We start from the raw sequence: 17,135 nt of genomic DNA on the forward strand, positions 1-17,135 counted from the left end.
ACAGCTCGACACCACCACCAACAGGACTGAACCGCTTACTGCCCGTAGACAGGACGAACATAAAGCGTCTGCATTTTCAGCAATTATAGTAAGCCGCTTTGTTTCAGTACAACTTTAACGTAGTTGTACTTTACTTGAGTATTTTATGCTTGCGTTACCTCTTAGATGAGAAAGGCCCTGTGTCAGTGTCAACCACCTACATGGTGCTGACCCAACAGAACACAGCTAAGAGTCAGAATCAGCTTTAATCGTGCCTGCTGCCTGTTTTTTGAGTCTGGCTCTGTACAGGTGCTCACTGGAGAAAAGCTCAGTACTAATTATTTCCTCTGCTGACCAGACCACCCGCTGCAGTCTGTGTCTGTCCTGCTTGGTGGCTGAACCAAACCACACAGTGGTGGAGGTGCAGAGGAAGAGACTGATTGATGGCTGTGTAGGCAGTTTGAACTCCTGTCTCCCAGCCCGTTACGTCACATTAACACGAGCAAAGCTCCTCCACAGCCTGGCTGCTCTACTTTCTTGATGTCCTCACCACCGGTTTGGAGAGCTTTAGCCTCTGTCTGTATGCAGGAATTAGAAGGATCGTGACATGATCTGAAAAACAGAGCAGCGCGGGGCACGGATATGCTCTACTTATTGTGGTGTAGCAGTAATCCAGTGTGTTCTCCTCTCTGGTCAAACATTCAACTTGCTGTGTGTACTTGGAAAGTTGTCTGCTCAGATTGCCTTTAGTCGCCAAGGGAAATGAACAGGCAGTCTGAATGTGAACATAGTATCTAATCCGCGATCCGTGGCCTATGGGACGTAAACAGGAGCCAGGATTAACGAGGAGAACTCATTCGGGGAAGCACTGCGCTGCGAAATCAAATTGCAGATGAGCGCCCTGTGGTTTGTGCTCCAATTATCTTTTATCTTTTCCTTCAACTGTGTGTCTGCATGCTCCTACACAAGAAAGGATCTACGGTCATCTGTGGCGCCATCTTGGCTTACTTGAATCAAATGGCAATACAACAAAACAAAAGTAAGGACAGGATGTTTTCCTGAGTCTGGTTGAGGTCGTTTAACCTTGTACTGTGGTTGTTTTTTGATTTTAGAATAGAATAGAACACCTTTATTGTCCCGTAATTTGGAAATTACCATATTTTTTTATTTAATTTTATGCCATAGTTTGCAGCTACACAATTACAATATATGTCGAATGAAGTCAGTGTATCATGAAATACAAATATTCAGCGGCAGGTTTAACTTCTTCTAAATGACTAAAATGGTTGCTGTCAATCAGTCCGTAAAGCTCTTCGCGTTTCGTCAGGACAACGCCCACTAACGGAGAGAGAACAGCGGACCCGTGACTCTACCGCGACTCGCCAGTCCTTTGTAAAAAATCTTTTATCTGTTGCATATCAGGCCTTTGTTGATGCCCTCGCTGTCCAACTGACCAATCAACACGCCTTCCTTGTCTGACACACCAATCAGATCGCCTTAACCGGGCGCCATCTTGTTGGTTCATAACAGCGGTGGTTGGGGATGGTGCTGGCCCCTGGCTGGAACCTGTTGCTCTGCAGTTCCGTGTTGTGCAATGGACGGGTGAGTTCTCCCAGAGTCTTTTACTAATGTTTCAGTAATATTTGTGTCTGTCTGGTTTCCAGTCTGAGGCCGGTGATTGTAATATGACACAGGTTAACGCTGTCCGGAGCACAGCCGCCGCTCATTTTGTTAGCGCAGCTGTCGATAAAGTTGTGTTGGTAGCAGGAATTAGCAAGGTTGGCCAAGTGAGCATCGTCACGGGCCGTTGTCCTCCGCCTGGAATTTAAATGTTGCTTCGTTTACCTGTAAAAACATGTTTTAGCGAATAACGATAATTCCAAACATGTTTGATAAATAATAGCTACTTAGATATGGACAATAATGGTTGGTGCTCACGTCCACCCTGAAGCTCTTTCCCGTCTAAAAGTTGAGGTTTTATTAAGGTGTACATAATCATGACGTATAAACCATGTGTTTACGTGCCTATTGATACGGACTTTACCGAGCCGGGTTAAAGTGGACCTGGTTTCCGGTGAAGATCAACGCGTTTCTAGAATAACTGGTGACCAACCTCCGAATGCCGCACTGGTTGCTCTTAGTTACGGCAGTTGTTTGAAGCAGGGGGAAAGCAAGTTAGCGGTCCTCGTCGATGCCTTGACAATGTCTTGTCGTCTGGACATGATCTAAACAGTCTTTACAGTTCTACAAGGCGTAATCTGACGCAGTTTGATCGTTACTCGTGTTGTAGATATGGTAGCAGCTATAAGTCTGCTGTTATAAGCTACGATCTTTTGTCAATAAAATGTTGAACTTTTGCGTCCTGTCTTTTGAGTCTTGTTTGCGATGCTTCGCTTAGTAAGTACCAACTCACTAAGCTAACAGTTTTTGACTTTACATATAACCATTTACATATTCACTCTTTTACATGCAGTCAGCGGTGTCCCCTTGGGATTTTCATATTTTCCAAGCTCTGACATTTACAGGAGGACTTCCTTTTCCAAGACCTTCTGTATAATTTATGTGGAGCCCTGAAAATGTTCAGAAGCGTTTTCATGTACATAACACACCTGACCTGTGTTGCATCTAAATCTAGACGTAAACGGCTACTAGCTCCTCCTCTTCCTAAAACGTTGAAAGGGACTCTTTCACCAAAACATGACACAAAAGACGAGTTAAAACGTGTGATTTGACAACGCAGTGACAACAGACAAGGCCGCTTTTTTTGTTTTTTTTTATAGGCAAAGCTTCGCAAACAAGACTCAAAAGACAGGGCGCAAACGTTCAACATTTTATTGACAAAAGATCGTAGCTATTAACAGCAGACTTATTCAGTCCTTATTCCTTTTAACTACTTCCGCATTTACAACACTAGCAACAATAAAACTGCGTCAGATTACGTCTTGTAAAACTGTAAAGACTATTTAGATTGCGTACAGAAGACAAAACATGGCAACAAGACATCGACAAGGACCGCTAACTCGCTTTCCCCCACTTCAAACATCTGTCGTAACTAAGAGCAACCAGTGTGGCATTCAGAAATCAGTCATGAGTTAATTCAGAAACATGATGTTTGTTGAAACACCACGTCACCTTATGAACCGTTTGATCTGTATCCATGGATGGGAGCGCGTTAGTCCATCAATGAGTGTATTACTTCAGAGTAGACCTCTATGTGTAGAGCTAAATCCTAGAATGTCTTCAGGTTGTCTTAAATTCTACTTCAAGAATGTTTTAGTTTGAGTTGTGACCATTGATAATGGTGACCAAAACAACAGGTTCCATCTAAAGGTAAAGGTGCGAGTTGTAAACAGTGTAACGTGGACTGTAGGCAGCTGGGGTTTGGACACTTGTGTGGCTCCTGAGAGCTGTTGTCAAAAGGGGGAAATGGGAGCAAACCAACCTGTTTCTGAAACATGAAGTGAATGTTGTATTTTTGTATTATTGACACAAGGATGAGTCTGTAAACATATTTGCAATGGGGTAAACTGCTTTTTAAGCTGGAGGCCTTGGTGTTGTTGTTGTTCCTGTTGTGAATGTGAGCTTTGTCAGGGCTCATAGAACTTCATAGGCTGCACCGTGTTTAGTTGTTTAAATGTGTTTTTCTGTTGTAGGACTTTGGTCTTCTACAAGTGTCCTGAGCTGAAGTAAAAATGATTTGTACTGTTTTAATGGAAATACCTTAAGTAAAGTTTACCTTTTTTAGATATTATTTTTAATTCCCTGGGGCCTCATGTACGAAGGGTACGTATGGACAAAGACCTGGCGTACATACATTTGAACGTTGGGGTAGATTTGTACAGGATGAAACATGAGTCAACAGGAAACTTTTAAATTTCATCTACGTACACAAAATCAGTAATTATGCCCAAATGCAGCTACAGTCAGTAACTTGCTTTGGCAAGTTGGCTGGTTTAATGCATGATCCATTCATTTTAACAAACAGCGTTGTTGGGATCAGATCATCGTAAGCACGAATCTACGCCCAAGGTCAAATGTTTCATAAACTACATCAAGTAGAAACGAGCGCAAATCTACGGTAACTCGCTTACCTGGCGTAAGTACTTTTCTACAGCTACTGGTCAATTAGCAACACGAGGTGAAACTGGGAAACTGTTAACGTGAAAACGATCATTAGTCACAACAGAGAAAAACAATAAACAATAATACACAGCCACACATCTGTAATTAGATGAGATAATATAAACCTAATGTGATCAGACTCATCGACTGGACACCTCGCTATAAAAGCACCGTCACAGGATGAAACATGAGTCAACGGGAAACCTTTTTATTTCATCAACGTATAAAACACAAGTGACTCTCAAATGCCGCGTCAACACTTGTCCGTGGTTTAGAGAACTCCTATTAGATGAACACACTGTCAAGGGTCAGATCGTCTTCTCCTTTGCTTCTGTCTGTTTTAGTGACGCTTTGGTGGTAAACTTCGCTTCACGTCCACTTTTATGTTTTTATTTCTGCTCCTGTGCGGAACCACACGGTCCCGCTCGGCTACTGCGCAGAAAAAGACCGTATTTAAATGATTTAACATATTTATATGGAGGCTCAATTCTACTTTGATTAGTAAGTACGACGGAAACTAACGAAGATTCGTACTTAGTAACGATCGATACATCTGTACTTGCAAAGATTTCCTACTGAAACTGGCGTAAGTTCAAATCCAGAAAACTGCGCAAGTCTTTGTACTTGAGGCCCTTGCACATTTTGCAGACGCCACACTAAGGTTAGATGCATCTTTGTTGTCTGTTAAGGAATTTGGCATTTCTTTTAACATATGTCAGATGTAGCGGATCCGGTTTGCTTGCTTTTTGTATAGTGATTCTACTGGAAACCAGCAGGAAGTGGAGCCTCAGTTCTGTCTGGAAAGGCAGAAGTGTCATTTTCCTGCACAAACGTTTAGAGACATGTTAATATGGAAGGAAAGGAGCCCAGTCGATCTCTGCTCCCTTACAATCAGTGTGTTGTAACAGGGGTGACCAGGTTACAGTTGCCTTTTTTCAGAAGACTGAAATAGACGGTTGATTTGACTGCATGAAGACGTTTGAAGATGACACATTAAGCTGGAAATTGTTACTGAGCTGATTCCAGTGTTGAGGCTGTGATGCTGTCTCTTATTTTAGGTTCCTAAGGCACACTTTCAGTTTCTAAATAATAAAATTTTGTTTTTGTTTTAACACCAGATTTGCGGCTTAAGCTTAGTTAAGTATAGCTCTACCTCATTGTTAACCATGTTACTTTTAAAAAAATTTGTTGTGTTGATTTTCTCCTTGCTGCTTTTAAACACACTCTCTTTTCTTTACAGCAGTGTCCACCACGATATAACAGTTGGTACTAAGGTAGGCACCCCTGCTTCACCTCCTGCCCCTGACTGTTGTTTGTTTCTGCCTCTGAGGACCATCAGTCATTGTCTGCATAATAAGCTGTTTGTCTTTGTTATGAAATGTGCCTGAAATACAGCAGCAAAGTCTGAGGAGACTCAGAAGAAACCCAAATCTGACATTTAGTTCGTCCGGTTTGAAGAACAGGTGCTAGTTTTTCATTTATTTCTTGGAGAGTGAAGATTGTGTGTTGAAAGACCACTTGTATTGATCACGATATTAATGATGGGCCTGAAAAAGTGCCATTAAAAACAGTTGTGTCAGGAATAGCTGATGCCAGAAGGTCTCACTGTGTCTGGTGAGAAAACAGTAAGCCTCACATCTAAGCAGATGACTCTGCTGTAACGTGGTGAACGGTTGTAGACTTCGAAAAATAAACGACATGGTTTGTCTAGACCAGGGGTCAGGGGAGTAATTACTACTAATGATCATAATTCTACTTCATGAATTATGATTAATCTCAGTTTCTTCTGCTGTGGTCTGACTTGATCAAAGCTCTGATATTCAAACTCCCCATTGACCCAACACCACCACAGAATGGTGGAGGTAAGGTGAAAGACTGCCGCTCAAGCCTCCTCCTGTGGACTCAGACTACTTCCTGATGCTTGGGGTTTTTAGCAGTGTGAGATTCCCACCTATAAACCAATTCAAGGAACACAGTGTGCAGGTCTGAGATCGGAACAAAGTGATTCTGATTAAGTAATCATCAGTGGGTAGAAACTGAAGAACTACTGGCTTGTGTAATGTCCCAAATTGAGCATATGATATATTCAGTTTTCCAGTGATCCAGTGATGTGACTATTATTTGGCTGGAACATGGTTAAACACACTGTGCACAAATCACAAATCAAAGGAATTAGGGAATTTTGAAAGGGACGAGTGAGTGATGCATTTTATGGAAAATATCACTCAAAAACTTGTCGAACAAGTAGAAATGTGATGCCTTCTCTCTTTCTCTGCTCAGCCCACTAAACAAACTTTTATCCAGTTTAATGTAAGAGATGTGAGATCACATTATCTCACTGTCTGTACAGTACTGAATTGAAATTATACATTTGTGCTATGAAAATGACCTTTTTGTAATCTGCTCACCTTAGTCTGTGGCTACATATTTAAATGCAATCCCTGATGGTGTGGTAGTGATAACAAAAGGACTTAAATTCACACGGTAATGCTGGGTTTGTGTGGTGTCCCTTTTAGCAGCCGCTCAGTCAGACCAAGAGTGGGTCCTTATGCGTCCTGCTCAGCCTGAGGCAGGCTCGCAGTCAGCAGCTGGCAAACAGCACCTTCAGACCCTGCACTCAGGTTTCTCCTATTTTATTAATGGACAGATCGGTAATGGGATCAGAGCTCCTTTGTTCAGGTAAAATGAAACGCCGCCTCAGGTTCCTCTAAGTAACCTCACTTATTGTCACAGTGTCTAAATGATGTAAGATGTTAGAGAACTAACGTGGCAACGTTAGCTTCACTCTGGCCCTCTAAGAATAAAGAGAAGAATCAATGTGCAGTTTAATTATGAGTCCTGTAAACTGCCAAGAAAACTTGCTTATGACACCAAACACCATGTGGCGGAGCACATTCCATTTTATCCGGCTCCTGGGTTGTTTGTCTACCGTGTCCACACCGCTGTGGTGATGTTGTGCCGTTCTCTTTTCTCGGTCTTGCATAAAGACACTTGGACACACATGGAGCTGGGGATCCTAAGCTACCGCTGCCCCACAAACCCACACATCCAGAGAGCATGGTGCTCTCAGTTTAATTACTCCACTGATGCCTGTCTACATCTGGATTTCATTGAGCTCCACAGCACAGGAATTCACTCCCCTGCTGGGGGCTGTTAGGCTGATGATGGGTGTTTTCAGTCTGAATAGAAGAGCTGTTGGATAGTCACTGGTTTTAGTTTTGATTTTAATGTTGTGTTGGTTAGTTTTTGAGACCTGAGGCAAAAGCATTTGTGCCAATTAAAGCACCTTTTTATGGGAGAAAAGCCTCATGGACGGAAGCAAACCAGAACGTTTGGGATGCTGTTTCCACAGTCGCCTGATGTGACTTTGTATCGCGTTACACACACTGACCTGCAGTCTACACACTTTCAGGAATCAGGTTACACCTGTCAAATAATTAGTCACTGGCTTGAAAAGGAGCATGTATAATAGAGCTTCACCCAACAGTCGAGATTACAGCAGTGTATATAACGCTACTTCAAACAAATAGGACACAATTTTCATGTCACATTTTGTGATTTCACTTACCTTATGCTCTAGATGTGTGTGTGTGTGTGTGTGTGTGTGTGTGTGTGTGTGTGTGTGTGTGTGTGTGTGTGTGTGTGTGTGTGTGTGTGTGTGTGTGTGTGTGTGTGTGTGTGTGTGTGTGTGTGTGTGTGTGTGTGTGTGTGTGTGTGTGTGTGTGTGTGTGTGTGTGTGTGTGTGTGTGTGTGTGTGTGTGTGTCATTGAACCTTGTCTTTGTGTTGCAGAGAGGATCTGACGCGCTTTTCTCCAGCATCTCCAGCGGCCCATATATCATGAGCACCACGGGTCAGTACCTTCATTAGCACAGTAGCTGCGCAGCATATGCAGAAACACACACTTTACTTGGCCGTGACCTCCGACCATCTAGCTCAGATGTCTGCAACCTGCAGCTCACCCAAACGAAGAAGCTGTTTTTGTGGGACGAAGTCCTCGTCCTGATGGACTACAATCCTGGCTGCCTGTCTCCGGGTCCTGGAGATGTGCAGCTCCTGGAGAGATGTGAGGTGGCAGCCGATCACCTTCTCAGCAGAGTGTCTGACTGTTGCAGCTTGGCTTTGTCTCTGGCCGTGGCTGCAGCAAACCAGACTGTGATGGAGGATGTGAGGATGAGACTGACTCATCTCAGTCAGAGAAAACTTCAGGACAGACTGGTGCCCAGCTGTTTTTGTACAAAAGGAATAACAGGGGTGAAACGATGCAGCCTTGGGGATCCAGTTCTGATGGTCCAGGAATCAGAGACAAGCTTCCCCAGTCTCACATACTGCTGTCTGTCCGTGAGGAAGTCTGTGATCCACCTGCAGATGGACTCAGGCACATTCAGCTGGGAGAGTTTGTCATGGAGCAGGGATGGAACTATTGTATTGAAGGCAGAGTTGAAGTCTACAAACAGGATCCTGGCGTAGGATCAATGAGTCCAGATGCTGGAGGATGAAGTTGAGGGCCGTGTTAACAGCAACATCTACAGATCTCTTCTGTTCGGCTCTGTAGGTGAACTGCAGGGGTGTTGAAAATGTCTGTGAACACTGGAGACAGCTGGTTGGCACAGCAGATTGAGGTCGTTGGCCAGTCGCAGGCCGTTCAGACAGTGGGGGGCTCTGGGCTTCTAGTTTGTGATGGTCTTGAGCCCTTTCCAGAAAGAAGCAGAGTTGTTGGCTGAGAACTGCTGTTCCTTTCTCTCATCATGGGCTGATTTTAGCTTTTCTCACCTCCTTGCTAAATCTGTGCGTTTGCCTCTTTGTATTTGTCTCTGTCCCCACTTCTGAATGCAGCTTCTTGCCCTGACCTCAGCTGTCTGAGCTTAGCTGTGAACCAGGGTTTGTCGTTGTTGATGCTCACCCTGGTGTGTGTGTTGGAATGACGCTGTCCTCACAGAAGGTGATGTAGGACGTCACAGTGTCTGTGTACTTGTTCAAGCTGTTGGTGGCCGACCTGAAAATGTCCCAGTCTGTGCAGTCCAGACACACCTGACGTTCCCCCACAGCTTCACTGGTCCACTTCTTCCAGGTCCTCACAACTGGCTTGCAGAGTTTTAATTTCTGCCTGTAGGCTGGAATCAGGTGCACCATGATGTGGTCGGACGGACCCAGTGCAGCGCGGGGGACGGCACCATAAGCACTGCTGATGGTGATGTAGCAGTGGTCCAGTACCTTTTCTTCTCTGGTCAGACATTTTCTGAACTGTTTGTATTTGGGGAGTTCAGAATAGAGGTTGGCTTTATTAAAATCTCCCAAGACGATGACTAAGACGTCTGGGTTGGTCCGTTCTACACTCAGAATCTCCTCAGCCAGCGCTTGCTGAAGTGAGAAATGTTGGTAATAAGTCCATGGGGGTTGTAGCTCTGATGTTCATGAGCTCATCTCTGGAGAAAGAGCCTCCAGAACTGTGGCAGGAGACATTAAAACCAAGTAAGTAAAGTAGGGCACACCAAAACACAGAGGCAGCTGTCCGTGGTGCCATCTTGGATATGAGATAAGATAAGATAAGATGCCAACCTTAAAGTTATAATGTCTCTTATTCCCAACCCTTTAAACAGATCATTTTTCAAGAGGACCATCATCAGTTAGTTGGTATATAATGATGATCTGAACCGTGAGTGTCATGAGTCAGTTTTAGTGTAACAGGGCAAACTGCTGTTTTCTCTTTCCCTAACTAAATCTAGGATGTGACACATGGCTCATTATCAGGCAACCTCAGTTTAGCGTTTGTGTCTGTTACTGAATCCAGCATTTTTTCTCTCCTGTAGCGAATGGCAATGACAGCAAGAAGTTTAAAGGCGACATAAGAGGTCCAGGGGTGCCATCCCGGGTCATCCACATCCGCAAGCTTCCCAATGACATCACTGAGGCTGAGGTGATCAGCCTGGGTTTGCCATTTGGAGACGTCACAAACCTGCTGATGCTCAAAGCCAAGAACCAGGTGTGTGTGCTCTACTGGATAACAACACATTAGACAATGAGTAGGCTGGAGTTGTAATGCAGCTGGGGACACATTAGTGGTGCTTTTCACACTTACACTTCTCTAGTGCTGCCAGGGCAGTGATGAGTGTATCCGTGTCCTGTCAGGCCTTCTTAGAGATGAACTCGGAGGAAGCAGCTCAGAACATGGTGGGTTATTACTCCACAGTGATGCCCATCATCAGACATTATCCGGTTTTTGTCCAGTTCTCCAACCACAAAGAGCTGAAGACGGACAACTCACCCAACCAGGAGGTAATGCTCACTCATGTTAACCTGTGCCTTTGTTGTAAGCATCAGTGCGTTCACTCAGTGTCCTCCTGTCTCAGAGAGCCCAGGCAGCTCTGCGGGCCCTTAGTTCATCTCACGTTGATGCAGCTGTGGCTGCTCCAAGCACTGTGCTGAGGGTTGTGGTGGAGAACCTGGTCTACCCAGTCACGCTGGACGCCCTCTGCCAGGTGAGGTGACACAGAGCAGGACAACAGTTTCTCTGGGATGCCCTGGGAACCTAAAGGCTGCAGTAGTACACTGGTTGTCAGCAGTGAGACTTTAGACACAACAACATTTGTACACTTTAGAAGGAATGTGAAGGTTTAATAAAACACAAGAGAAGTGAATTTAGTCTTTAGTAAAGTCCTTTCTTTTGGTAAATATCCTGCTGTTGTAGCCTGACAGGGATGGAAGGCAAGGAAAACATTGATCTTTAAGTTAACAATGCCAACCAACCACAGGCTAGGACAGAAACAAACTTCAGTGGTAAAATCAGCCACAACATGTCTTTCTGCAGATTTTCTCCAAGTTCGGCACCGTGCTCAGAATCATCGTCTTCACTAAGAACAGTCAGTTCCAAGCTCTGCTGCAGTATCCAGACGGGGCATCAGCCCAGGCTGCTAAACTGGTGAACGTAATACTGAGAACGGTTGCTATCTTTCTTGTGTCCAGTACAGTTTGATTAGAACTGACCGATCACCTGCTTGTTTCAGTCTCTGGATGGGCAGAACATCTACAATGGCTGCTGCACACTGAGGATCAGCTTCTCCAAACTCACCAGCCTCAACGTCAAATATAACAACGAGAAGAGCAGAGACTTCACCAGACCGGACCTGCCCAGTGGAGACAGCCAGCCCACTCTGGAGCACCCAGCCATGGCTACAGCATTCAGTAAGAACATGCATCTTCAGAGTACCACTACAGCTGTTAACATGATATCACAAAATTCTACGCCTCATATTCAGTAGAGTAAACGGGCAAAAAGTGTTTTTTGTTCTCAGCTCCAGGTATCATCTCAGCTTCCCCATATGCTGGAGCCACGCATGGCTTTCCCCCAGCCTTCACCATCCAGCCTGCAGGTAAGTGCCACCTGCCTGTTAAATTCAAGGTGCTTTTAGTACTCTTGTCATTGTAGACTGGATGTTTCAACGGTGTGGGTTAAACCTTTAGTTCACCTTATTAAGAAAGCAGCCTTTATTTTCAGGCCAGCCTGTCGGTTGGACTTGGTTCTACCCCAACCCATCTGTGGTGATCAAAAAGGACGATGTTTCATTCTTGAGTATCTTCACACAGGCTCCTCCTGCAGTCTTCAGATAGATATTTACTCATCTCACCCCTCTCAGTGTCCTCACACTATCCAGGCCTGACGGTCCCCACTCTTCCTGGTGCTCTGGCTTCCCTGTCCCTCCCTGGGGCCACCAGGCTGGGATTTCCCCCAATCCCTGCTGGGCACTGTGTCCTGCTAGTCAGCAATCTGAACCCTGAGGTAAGTAGTCAGTCTGCTCATTCGATCGACACCCGGATCTTTGTATCAGGCTTTTCTGCATGTGATGGTGACTTCACATCTCATCTCATTATTCTGCAGAACGATAAGATATGACTTTAGTGATCCCACAATGGGGAAATTCCTTTGTTTCAGCAGCAGTATAACAATAGACAGACAGACAGAAGAAACGGAAAACAACAGTAATAACTAATAACTGTGCAACATTATTATTAGTGTAGAGAAAAGACAATGACAATTTGCCATAAACATGCTTCTAGTAACAAATTTCTTCCAAAAATTGTGCAGATACAGGGCATTATGTGCCCTTTGTATTTACCGTAGCAAAAAGAAAAACACTGTCAATAATTGTTAAAAATGGTGCTGCACACTTTGTATTATCGTGCAGGACCTGTCGTTCATATTTGGCACATTTTCATGGTTTTCAGACTAAACAAACTCTGTAAATGTATGGTCAACGGCAGTTCTGTGTCGCAACACTCCTGTGTGTCCTGCATCGCCATGTGACATGATGTTCTGACTTGTTTGTATTTTGTTTTTTGGTTCCACCAAATGAACCTCACACACACACACACACACACACACACACACACACACACACACACACACACACACACACACACACACACACACACACAGGTCCAGTAATGTGTGCCTATGTTCTCCTCATATTGACATTTACTGCCCACCCCCCACCCCCCAAAAAAAGGTAATTAACTTTTGATTGACCCCTCACCTGTCTTTTTTTTTTTTCCTTTTTTTTTAAATTTTTATTTTATTTTAAATGTTGCCATGGAAACGCCTTGGACCCTCCACCTGTCCTGCCCTCCCACCTTTACCTGTCCTGTCCCTCCGCTGCCTTCTCTGCTGTCTTTAAAGAGAGTTACGCCCCACTGCCTCTTTATTCTCTTCGGTATGTTGTCACTAGCTTCTTATTTTGAATTATCAAAGCCACCTGATTGATTTTATTTTTTTGTTGTTCTTCCCCTCATTTGTTTAGGGAAAAAAAGTGTCTGAGTTTGCGTGCTAATTTAAGTGTGTGTTCACAATATCTGCAGCTTTTCCTCAGTGGAATCATCGTCATGTAGAATTTCAAAATGAGAAATCTTAGAGCAGTTTTTGAATGTTGTTTTTTTTTGTCATTATACAAGTTCTAATAAACATCATCAATCATTGACCAATGCATTAAAAGGGAAGGTTTAAATGGATGCATGTAAGCATACAGGTCTACCTGACCAGTGGAGTCAGGAGGTAACTGTTTAAGTTCCCTTTAGCATCCCATTTTTCACTAAAGAATCATCCTGCAGTGAGCACATAAGCTCACGGGATTCTCATGGTTGGTCAAGAACATGATGCAGCCACCAAACAGACAAAAGCTGACAACCTCAAACACACCTTGCATGAGTCCAGGGACTGATTTAGAGCTTAGAAAAACTGGGGGAGTTGCATTTATTGTGTGTTTCATCTTGTTCCAGTGAACCTGAGTTTGCATGCTGGGTTTCTTTTTAGTTTGCATGTCTTCAGTGCTGAATCAGCTGCTCCTGGGTTTTAGACAACACTCCACCAATTCATAGCTCCTACATGGTGTAATTTGCCATTTTAAATTGTCTCTGACCCTTGCCCATAATTTTCTCACCTGCATTTCCTGTGTATAACCATCCAGGAACTCCCTCTAAAATAAATTTCTAAATCTGTTAGCTTCCACTTTCCCACATCCAGCACTTTGACATGGTCAACTGCTGCTGCTCTGTTAAACTGTTACCCGAGAAGATTTGCTGAGCATTAGTTGAGGGTCAGCAGCTTGGCAGGCTGCAGTCAGACCAGTGTCATGTCTGTAGGGTGAGCGGTGTAGCATCAGGTGTAGGTCACTGTGTTGGTGACACTCTGGCTAATAAGAATTAACCCTGTGTGTTAAGGTGTTTATGGTGACGTGATGAGAGTGAAGATTCTGTTCAACAAAAAGGAAAATGCTCTGGTTCAGATGTCTGATGGCACACAGGCTCAACTAGGTAACCAGCCACCACCCACCCCATTAATACACTCTCTTTATAGGTTCTGGAGGGATTTCAGAATAAGGCTGAATGTGATTTTCATCTCCAATCAGTTAATTAATTGTCTGAATGATTCCTCGTCTCTCCCTACATTTAAAGCTAATCAGGTCTGTCAGATCAAATTCTAAGTGTGGGCTGGATCTTTGTTTGCAGCCATGAGCCACCTGAACGGCCAGCGGCTGCATGGGAAGCCTCTGCGTGTCACGCTGTCCAAACACAGCAGTGTTCAGCTTCCCCGAGAAGGCCACGAAGACCAGGGCTTGACCAAAGACTACAGCAACTCTCCTCTGCACCGCTTTAAGAAGCCTGGCTCCAAAAACTACTCCAACATTTTTCCACCTTCCGCCACCTTACACCTCTCTAACATCCCGTAAGTGGTTGGGTCGCTGGGATAGGGAACAGGGCGTCTGGACACCAGTACATGTACACTTCTCACATCTGCTCTTTTTGTGTGTTTAGCCCTTCTGTGGTTGAGGATGACCTCAAGATGTTGTTTTCCAGCTCAGGAGCCATGGTCAAGGCATTCAAATTCTTCCAGTAAGCGGCACATTTATTCTGCTTTCTTGAAATTCATCTCACCCTGTGTCCTGCCTTGCCCTGGACGCTCTTCCTCCTGAAAGCTTTGCCCTCCAGCTCCTGTTGCTGCCCCCATAACCCTGTAGTGGACCTTCCCCTGAAACCCCCGTTGACTTGTTTGGAAAGATTTAACCCAAAGATGGTGGTTATTTTCTGGGACCTCTTGCCCACGCTCCAGAGCTTTTAAGCCTTCCTCCATGTCCCTATCCCCAGAGTTAAGCCTGTGTCCTTGTGTTAACTCCCCTATTGGTTCCTCTTTCAGGAAGGATCATAAGATGGCTCTGATCCAGATGGGCACGGTGGAGGAGGCAATCGAGTCCCTTATTGAGTTCCACAACCATGACTTGGGGGAGAACCACCACCTGCGGGTCTCCTTCTCAAAGTCCTCCATCTGAATCTGTGTAGTTCTGTAAACGCAGACTTGATGGTGACCACTACACTCCGATCATTCCAACACATGTCTGCAGAAGCCACAGCCAGGTCTGGTGTGATGTTGAATTAACTTCACTGTTAGGTTCTTGACCTTTTTTAACGGGGACTAAACACATTTGGAAGTTTAGAAGAAGTTTAAATTCTGAATTTAACCACATAATTCAGAGAATAAAGTCAAAGTTTTTTTGTTTTTTCTGCTTTCCACAGTTTTACTTTTTTTTTTTTTGAACCAGCTAACAACTGAAGCCATTTCTAGCCCAGGTGTTTCTGAATTATGGCTTTATTTATTCAGAGTTCTGTTTTTAATTTCAGATTTGTGTTTTTTCCCAGTGATCATGATCCAGCTCTCTGGTTCCCCTCTGAAGTGGCTTCATGTTTAACGTAGCTTTTCTGATGCGGAAGTTGTTGGGTCAGAGACTGGGCATTGCTAAGGCTGGTCTTTGTATGGTCCCTGTGCCTTTATTTAAAGAAACTCACCCATCATGCCTCTGTTACTTGGCAAAGAGCAAGTTACAGCTGATAAAGGTTTACTTTACACACATCCTTTATATTATTGGTGTTGTTTTCTAGTCCTTCATATTAGGGGTTTGTACTGTTGGTTACTATAGTGTCATGTGAGTAGATTCTGCTGGGGTTGCCACAGTAACAGTTTATCACGGTATCGTCAAACACATGCGAAGCGCAGAGCAACATTATGCGATTACCACCGTTGTGGAGCAGTTGTTGTCCGGTTCTACTGGCAATGCTGCTCTGCAGCTGCCCATGTGTGGAGCTCGGTGATGAGTCAAAACTGTCTGGTTCTGTAGGGGAGAGTGTGAGAAATAACTGTGGGCTTTTGTACTGTGAAGCTGAAACCGCTGCAGCCCTGGTCAAGGCAGGTTTGAGGTTGCTGATGAAATTCTTGTGTTTCTTTCTCTTTGATTTCTTTATTTCTGTTAATACAATCTTGTTTTCATTCAAATCTCACTGTAGCGATATTTTAATGATTCCTGGACGGTTTTGTTGCTGTTAAGTTTCTGCTGTGTTGTGTTGGACCTGTAGGTCTGTGGGCTCGTTTCCTCTGTCCTGTTGCCTCTTCACACTTTTATTTATACATTTGTGATCCACTACAGCTGAAACCAAAAACAGCCTTTAAATGCAAACCAACCCACCCGCCTCAGGATCCTGGTTTAATGGACTAAAAACAGACTTGAGCTGCTTTGGGCTCTTTGTGTTCTCCTGTACGAATGTTTTTATCACTGCTTCTCTGGATTCAGCCCAGCAGTGCAAACCAGAGGTTGCATGGAGTGCCTTCACTGTGCATCAGGCATCATTTCCTCTTTTAGCTACACAGACGCCTGGCGTGATACAATTCTACATACTGCTGATGTGGCCTATGTGTCTTACTGAAATGTCAACATTCCACTAGCTCAGATTTCCAACTGAGCTTGAACATGACAATGCTGTTTCAACTATGTTTCCTCTGAATAAGCTGCTGAGGGTTTTTACAGCTATGATGCATTCAAGATACCTTGCAGATTTTTAGGAAAACTTAATCATTCTTTCTCCATTCTCGGACTGAATCCTGTCACTTCACTAAACATTAGCCACCAGACGCATTATATTAGATGCTTAGATGATTTCTTGTTTTCTTCTCGCTGCCTTCGTCTGATAAATTTGACCAATGATGAATCTGCTGGATGGCGGAGGCTGCTACATGTTACTGGGCTGTAAATGACCAGGTGACTTGAATGTATCACAGATGTGGAGTGTCAGGTGACGCAGGAGTGGAATCAGTCTGTGAAGGGGGTGTTTAACTGTACATATGTTTGTGTCTGAGAGGTGAGTGTTGGTTTTATATCCAATAAAACATGTTGATGAAAGCTCTGAGCCTTAACATTAAATCACCTTTTATCTAAAGCCTGTGTTTCGTGTCTGTGGATGGAACCTGTCGGTGCTTCTCATCATTTGAGAAGCCATCTCTGTTCTAAAGTCCAGGCCGAAGGTTCATGTTTTTTGGTGCTACAATCAGAATGTGACTGTCACGGAACTCTGTTTTAACTTAGTTCAAAAAGAACCTAGACTCAACCAGTTCAGTCTCCACAGCAACTTGTGTTATTTTGACTAGACTCAAACATCTGTATGCATCTCCTATATTTATTAAACCAGCCTTTAACTATTAACAAATATTTAAGATTTACAA

General features: G+C 44.1%; 1 protein-coding gene across 7 annotated transcripts; it reads left to right on the forward strand.

The window, feature by feature from the left end:
* Positions 1-193: 193 nt before the first annotated feature.
* Positions 194-16,852, forward strand: ptbp1b (polypyrimidine tract binding protein 1b). 7 transcript variants are annotated; one of them, XM_029146932.3, is made up of 15 exons: positions 194-1,018; positions 1,402-1,581; positions 7,892-7,952; positions 9,910-10,082; positions 10,229-10,375; positions 10,450-10,578; positions 10,908-11,018; positions 11,104-11,281; positions 11,392-11,469; positions 11,734-11,876; positions 12,774-12,807; positions 13,811-13,903; positions 14,099-14,315; positions 14,405-14,482; positions 14,784-16,852. In XM_029146932.3, exons 2-15 carry the CDS (start codon positions 1,522-1,524, stop codon positions 14,914-14,916), a joined length of 1,635 nt encoding a protein of 544 aa, XP_029002765.1. In that variant the 5' UTR covers positions 194-1,018; positions 1,402-1,521; the 3' UTR covers positions 14,917-16,852. The 7 variants fall into 7 exon arrangements, 6 of the variants coding, with proteins under 6 accessions (XP_029002765.1, XP_055364286.1, XP_055364287.1 ...); XR_008694531.1 differs by lacking the exon at positions 194-1,018 and having other exon boundaries at positions 1,347-1,581; positions 14,784-15,001; positions 15,284-16,852; XM_055508312.1 differs by lacking the exon at positions 194-1,018 and adding an exon at positions 5,342-5,375 and having other exon boundaries at positions 1,450-1,581.
* Positions 16,853-17,135: the final 283 nt, after the last annotated feature.

Source organism: Betta splendens, chromosome 4 (assembly GCF_900634795.4).
Source record: "Betta splendens chromosome 4, fBetSpl5.4, whole genome shotgun sequence".
Taxonomy (NCBI): domain Eukaryota; kingdom Metazoa; phylum Chordata; class Actinopteri; order Anabantiformes; family Osphronemidae; genus Betta; species Betta splendens.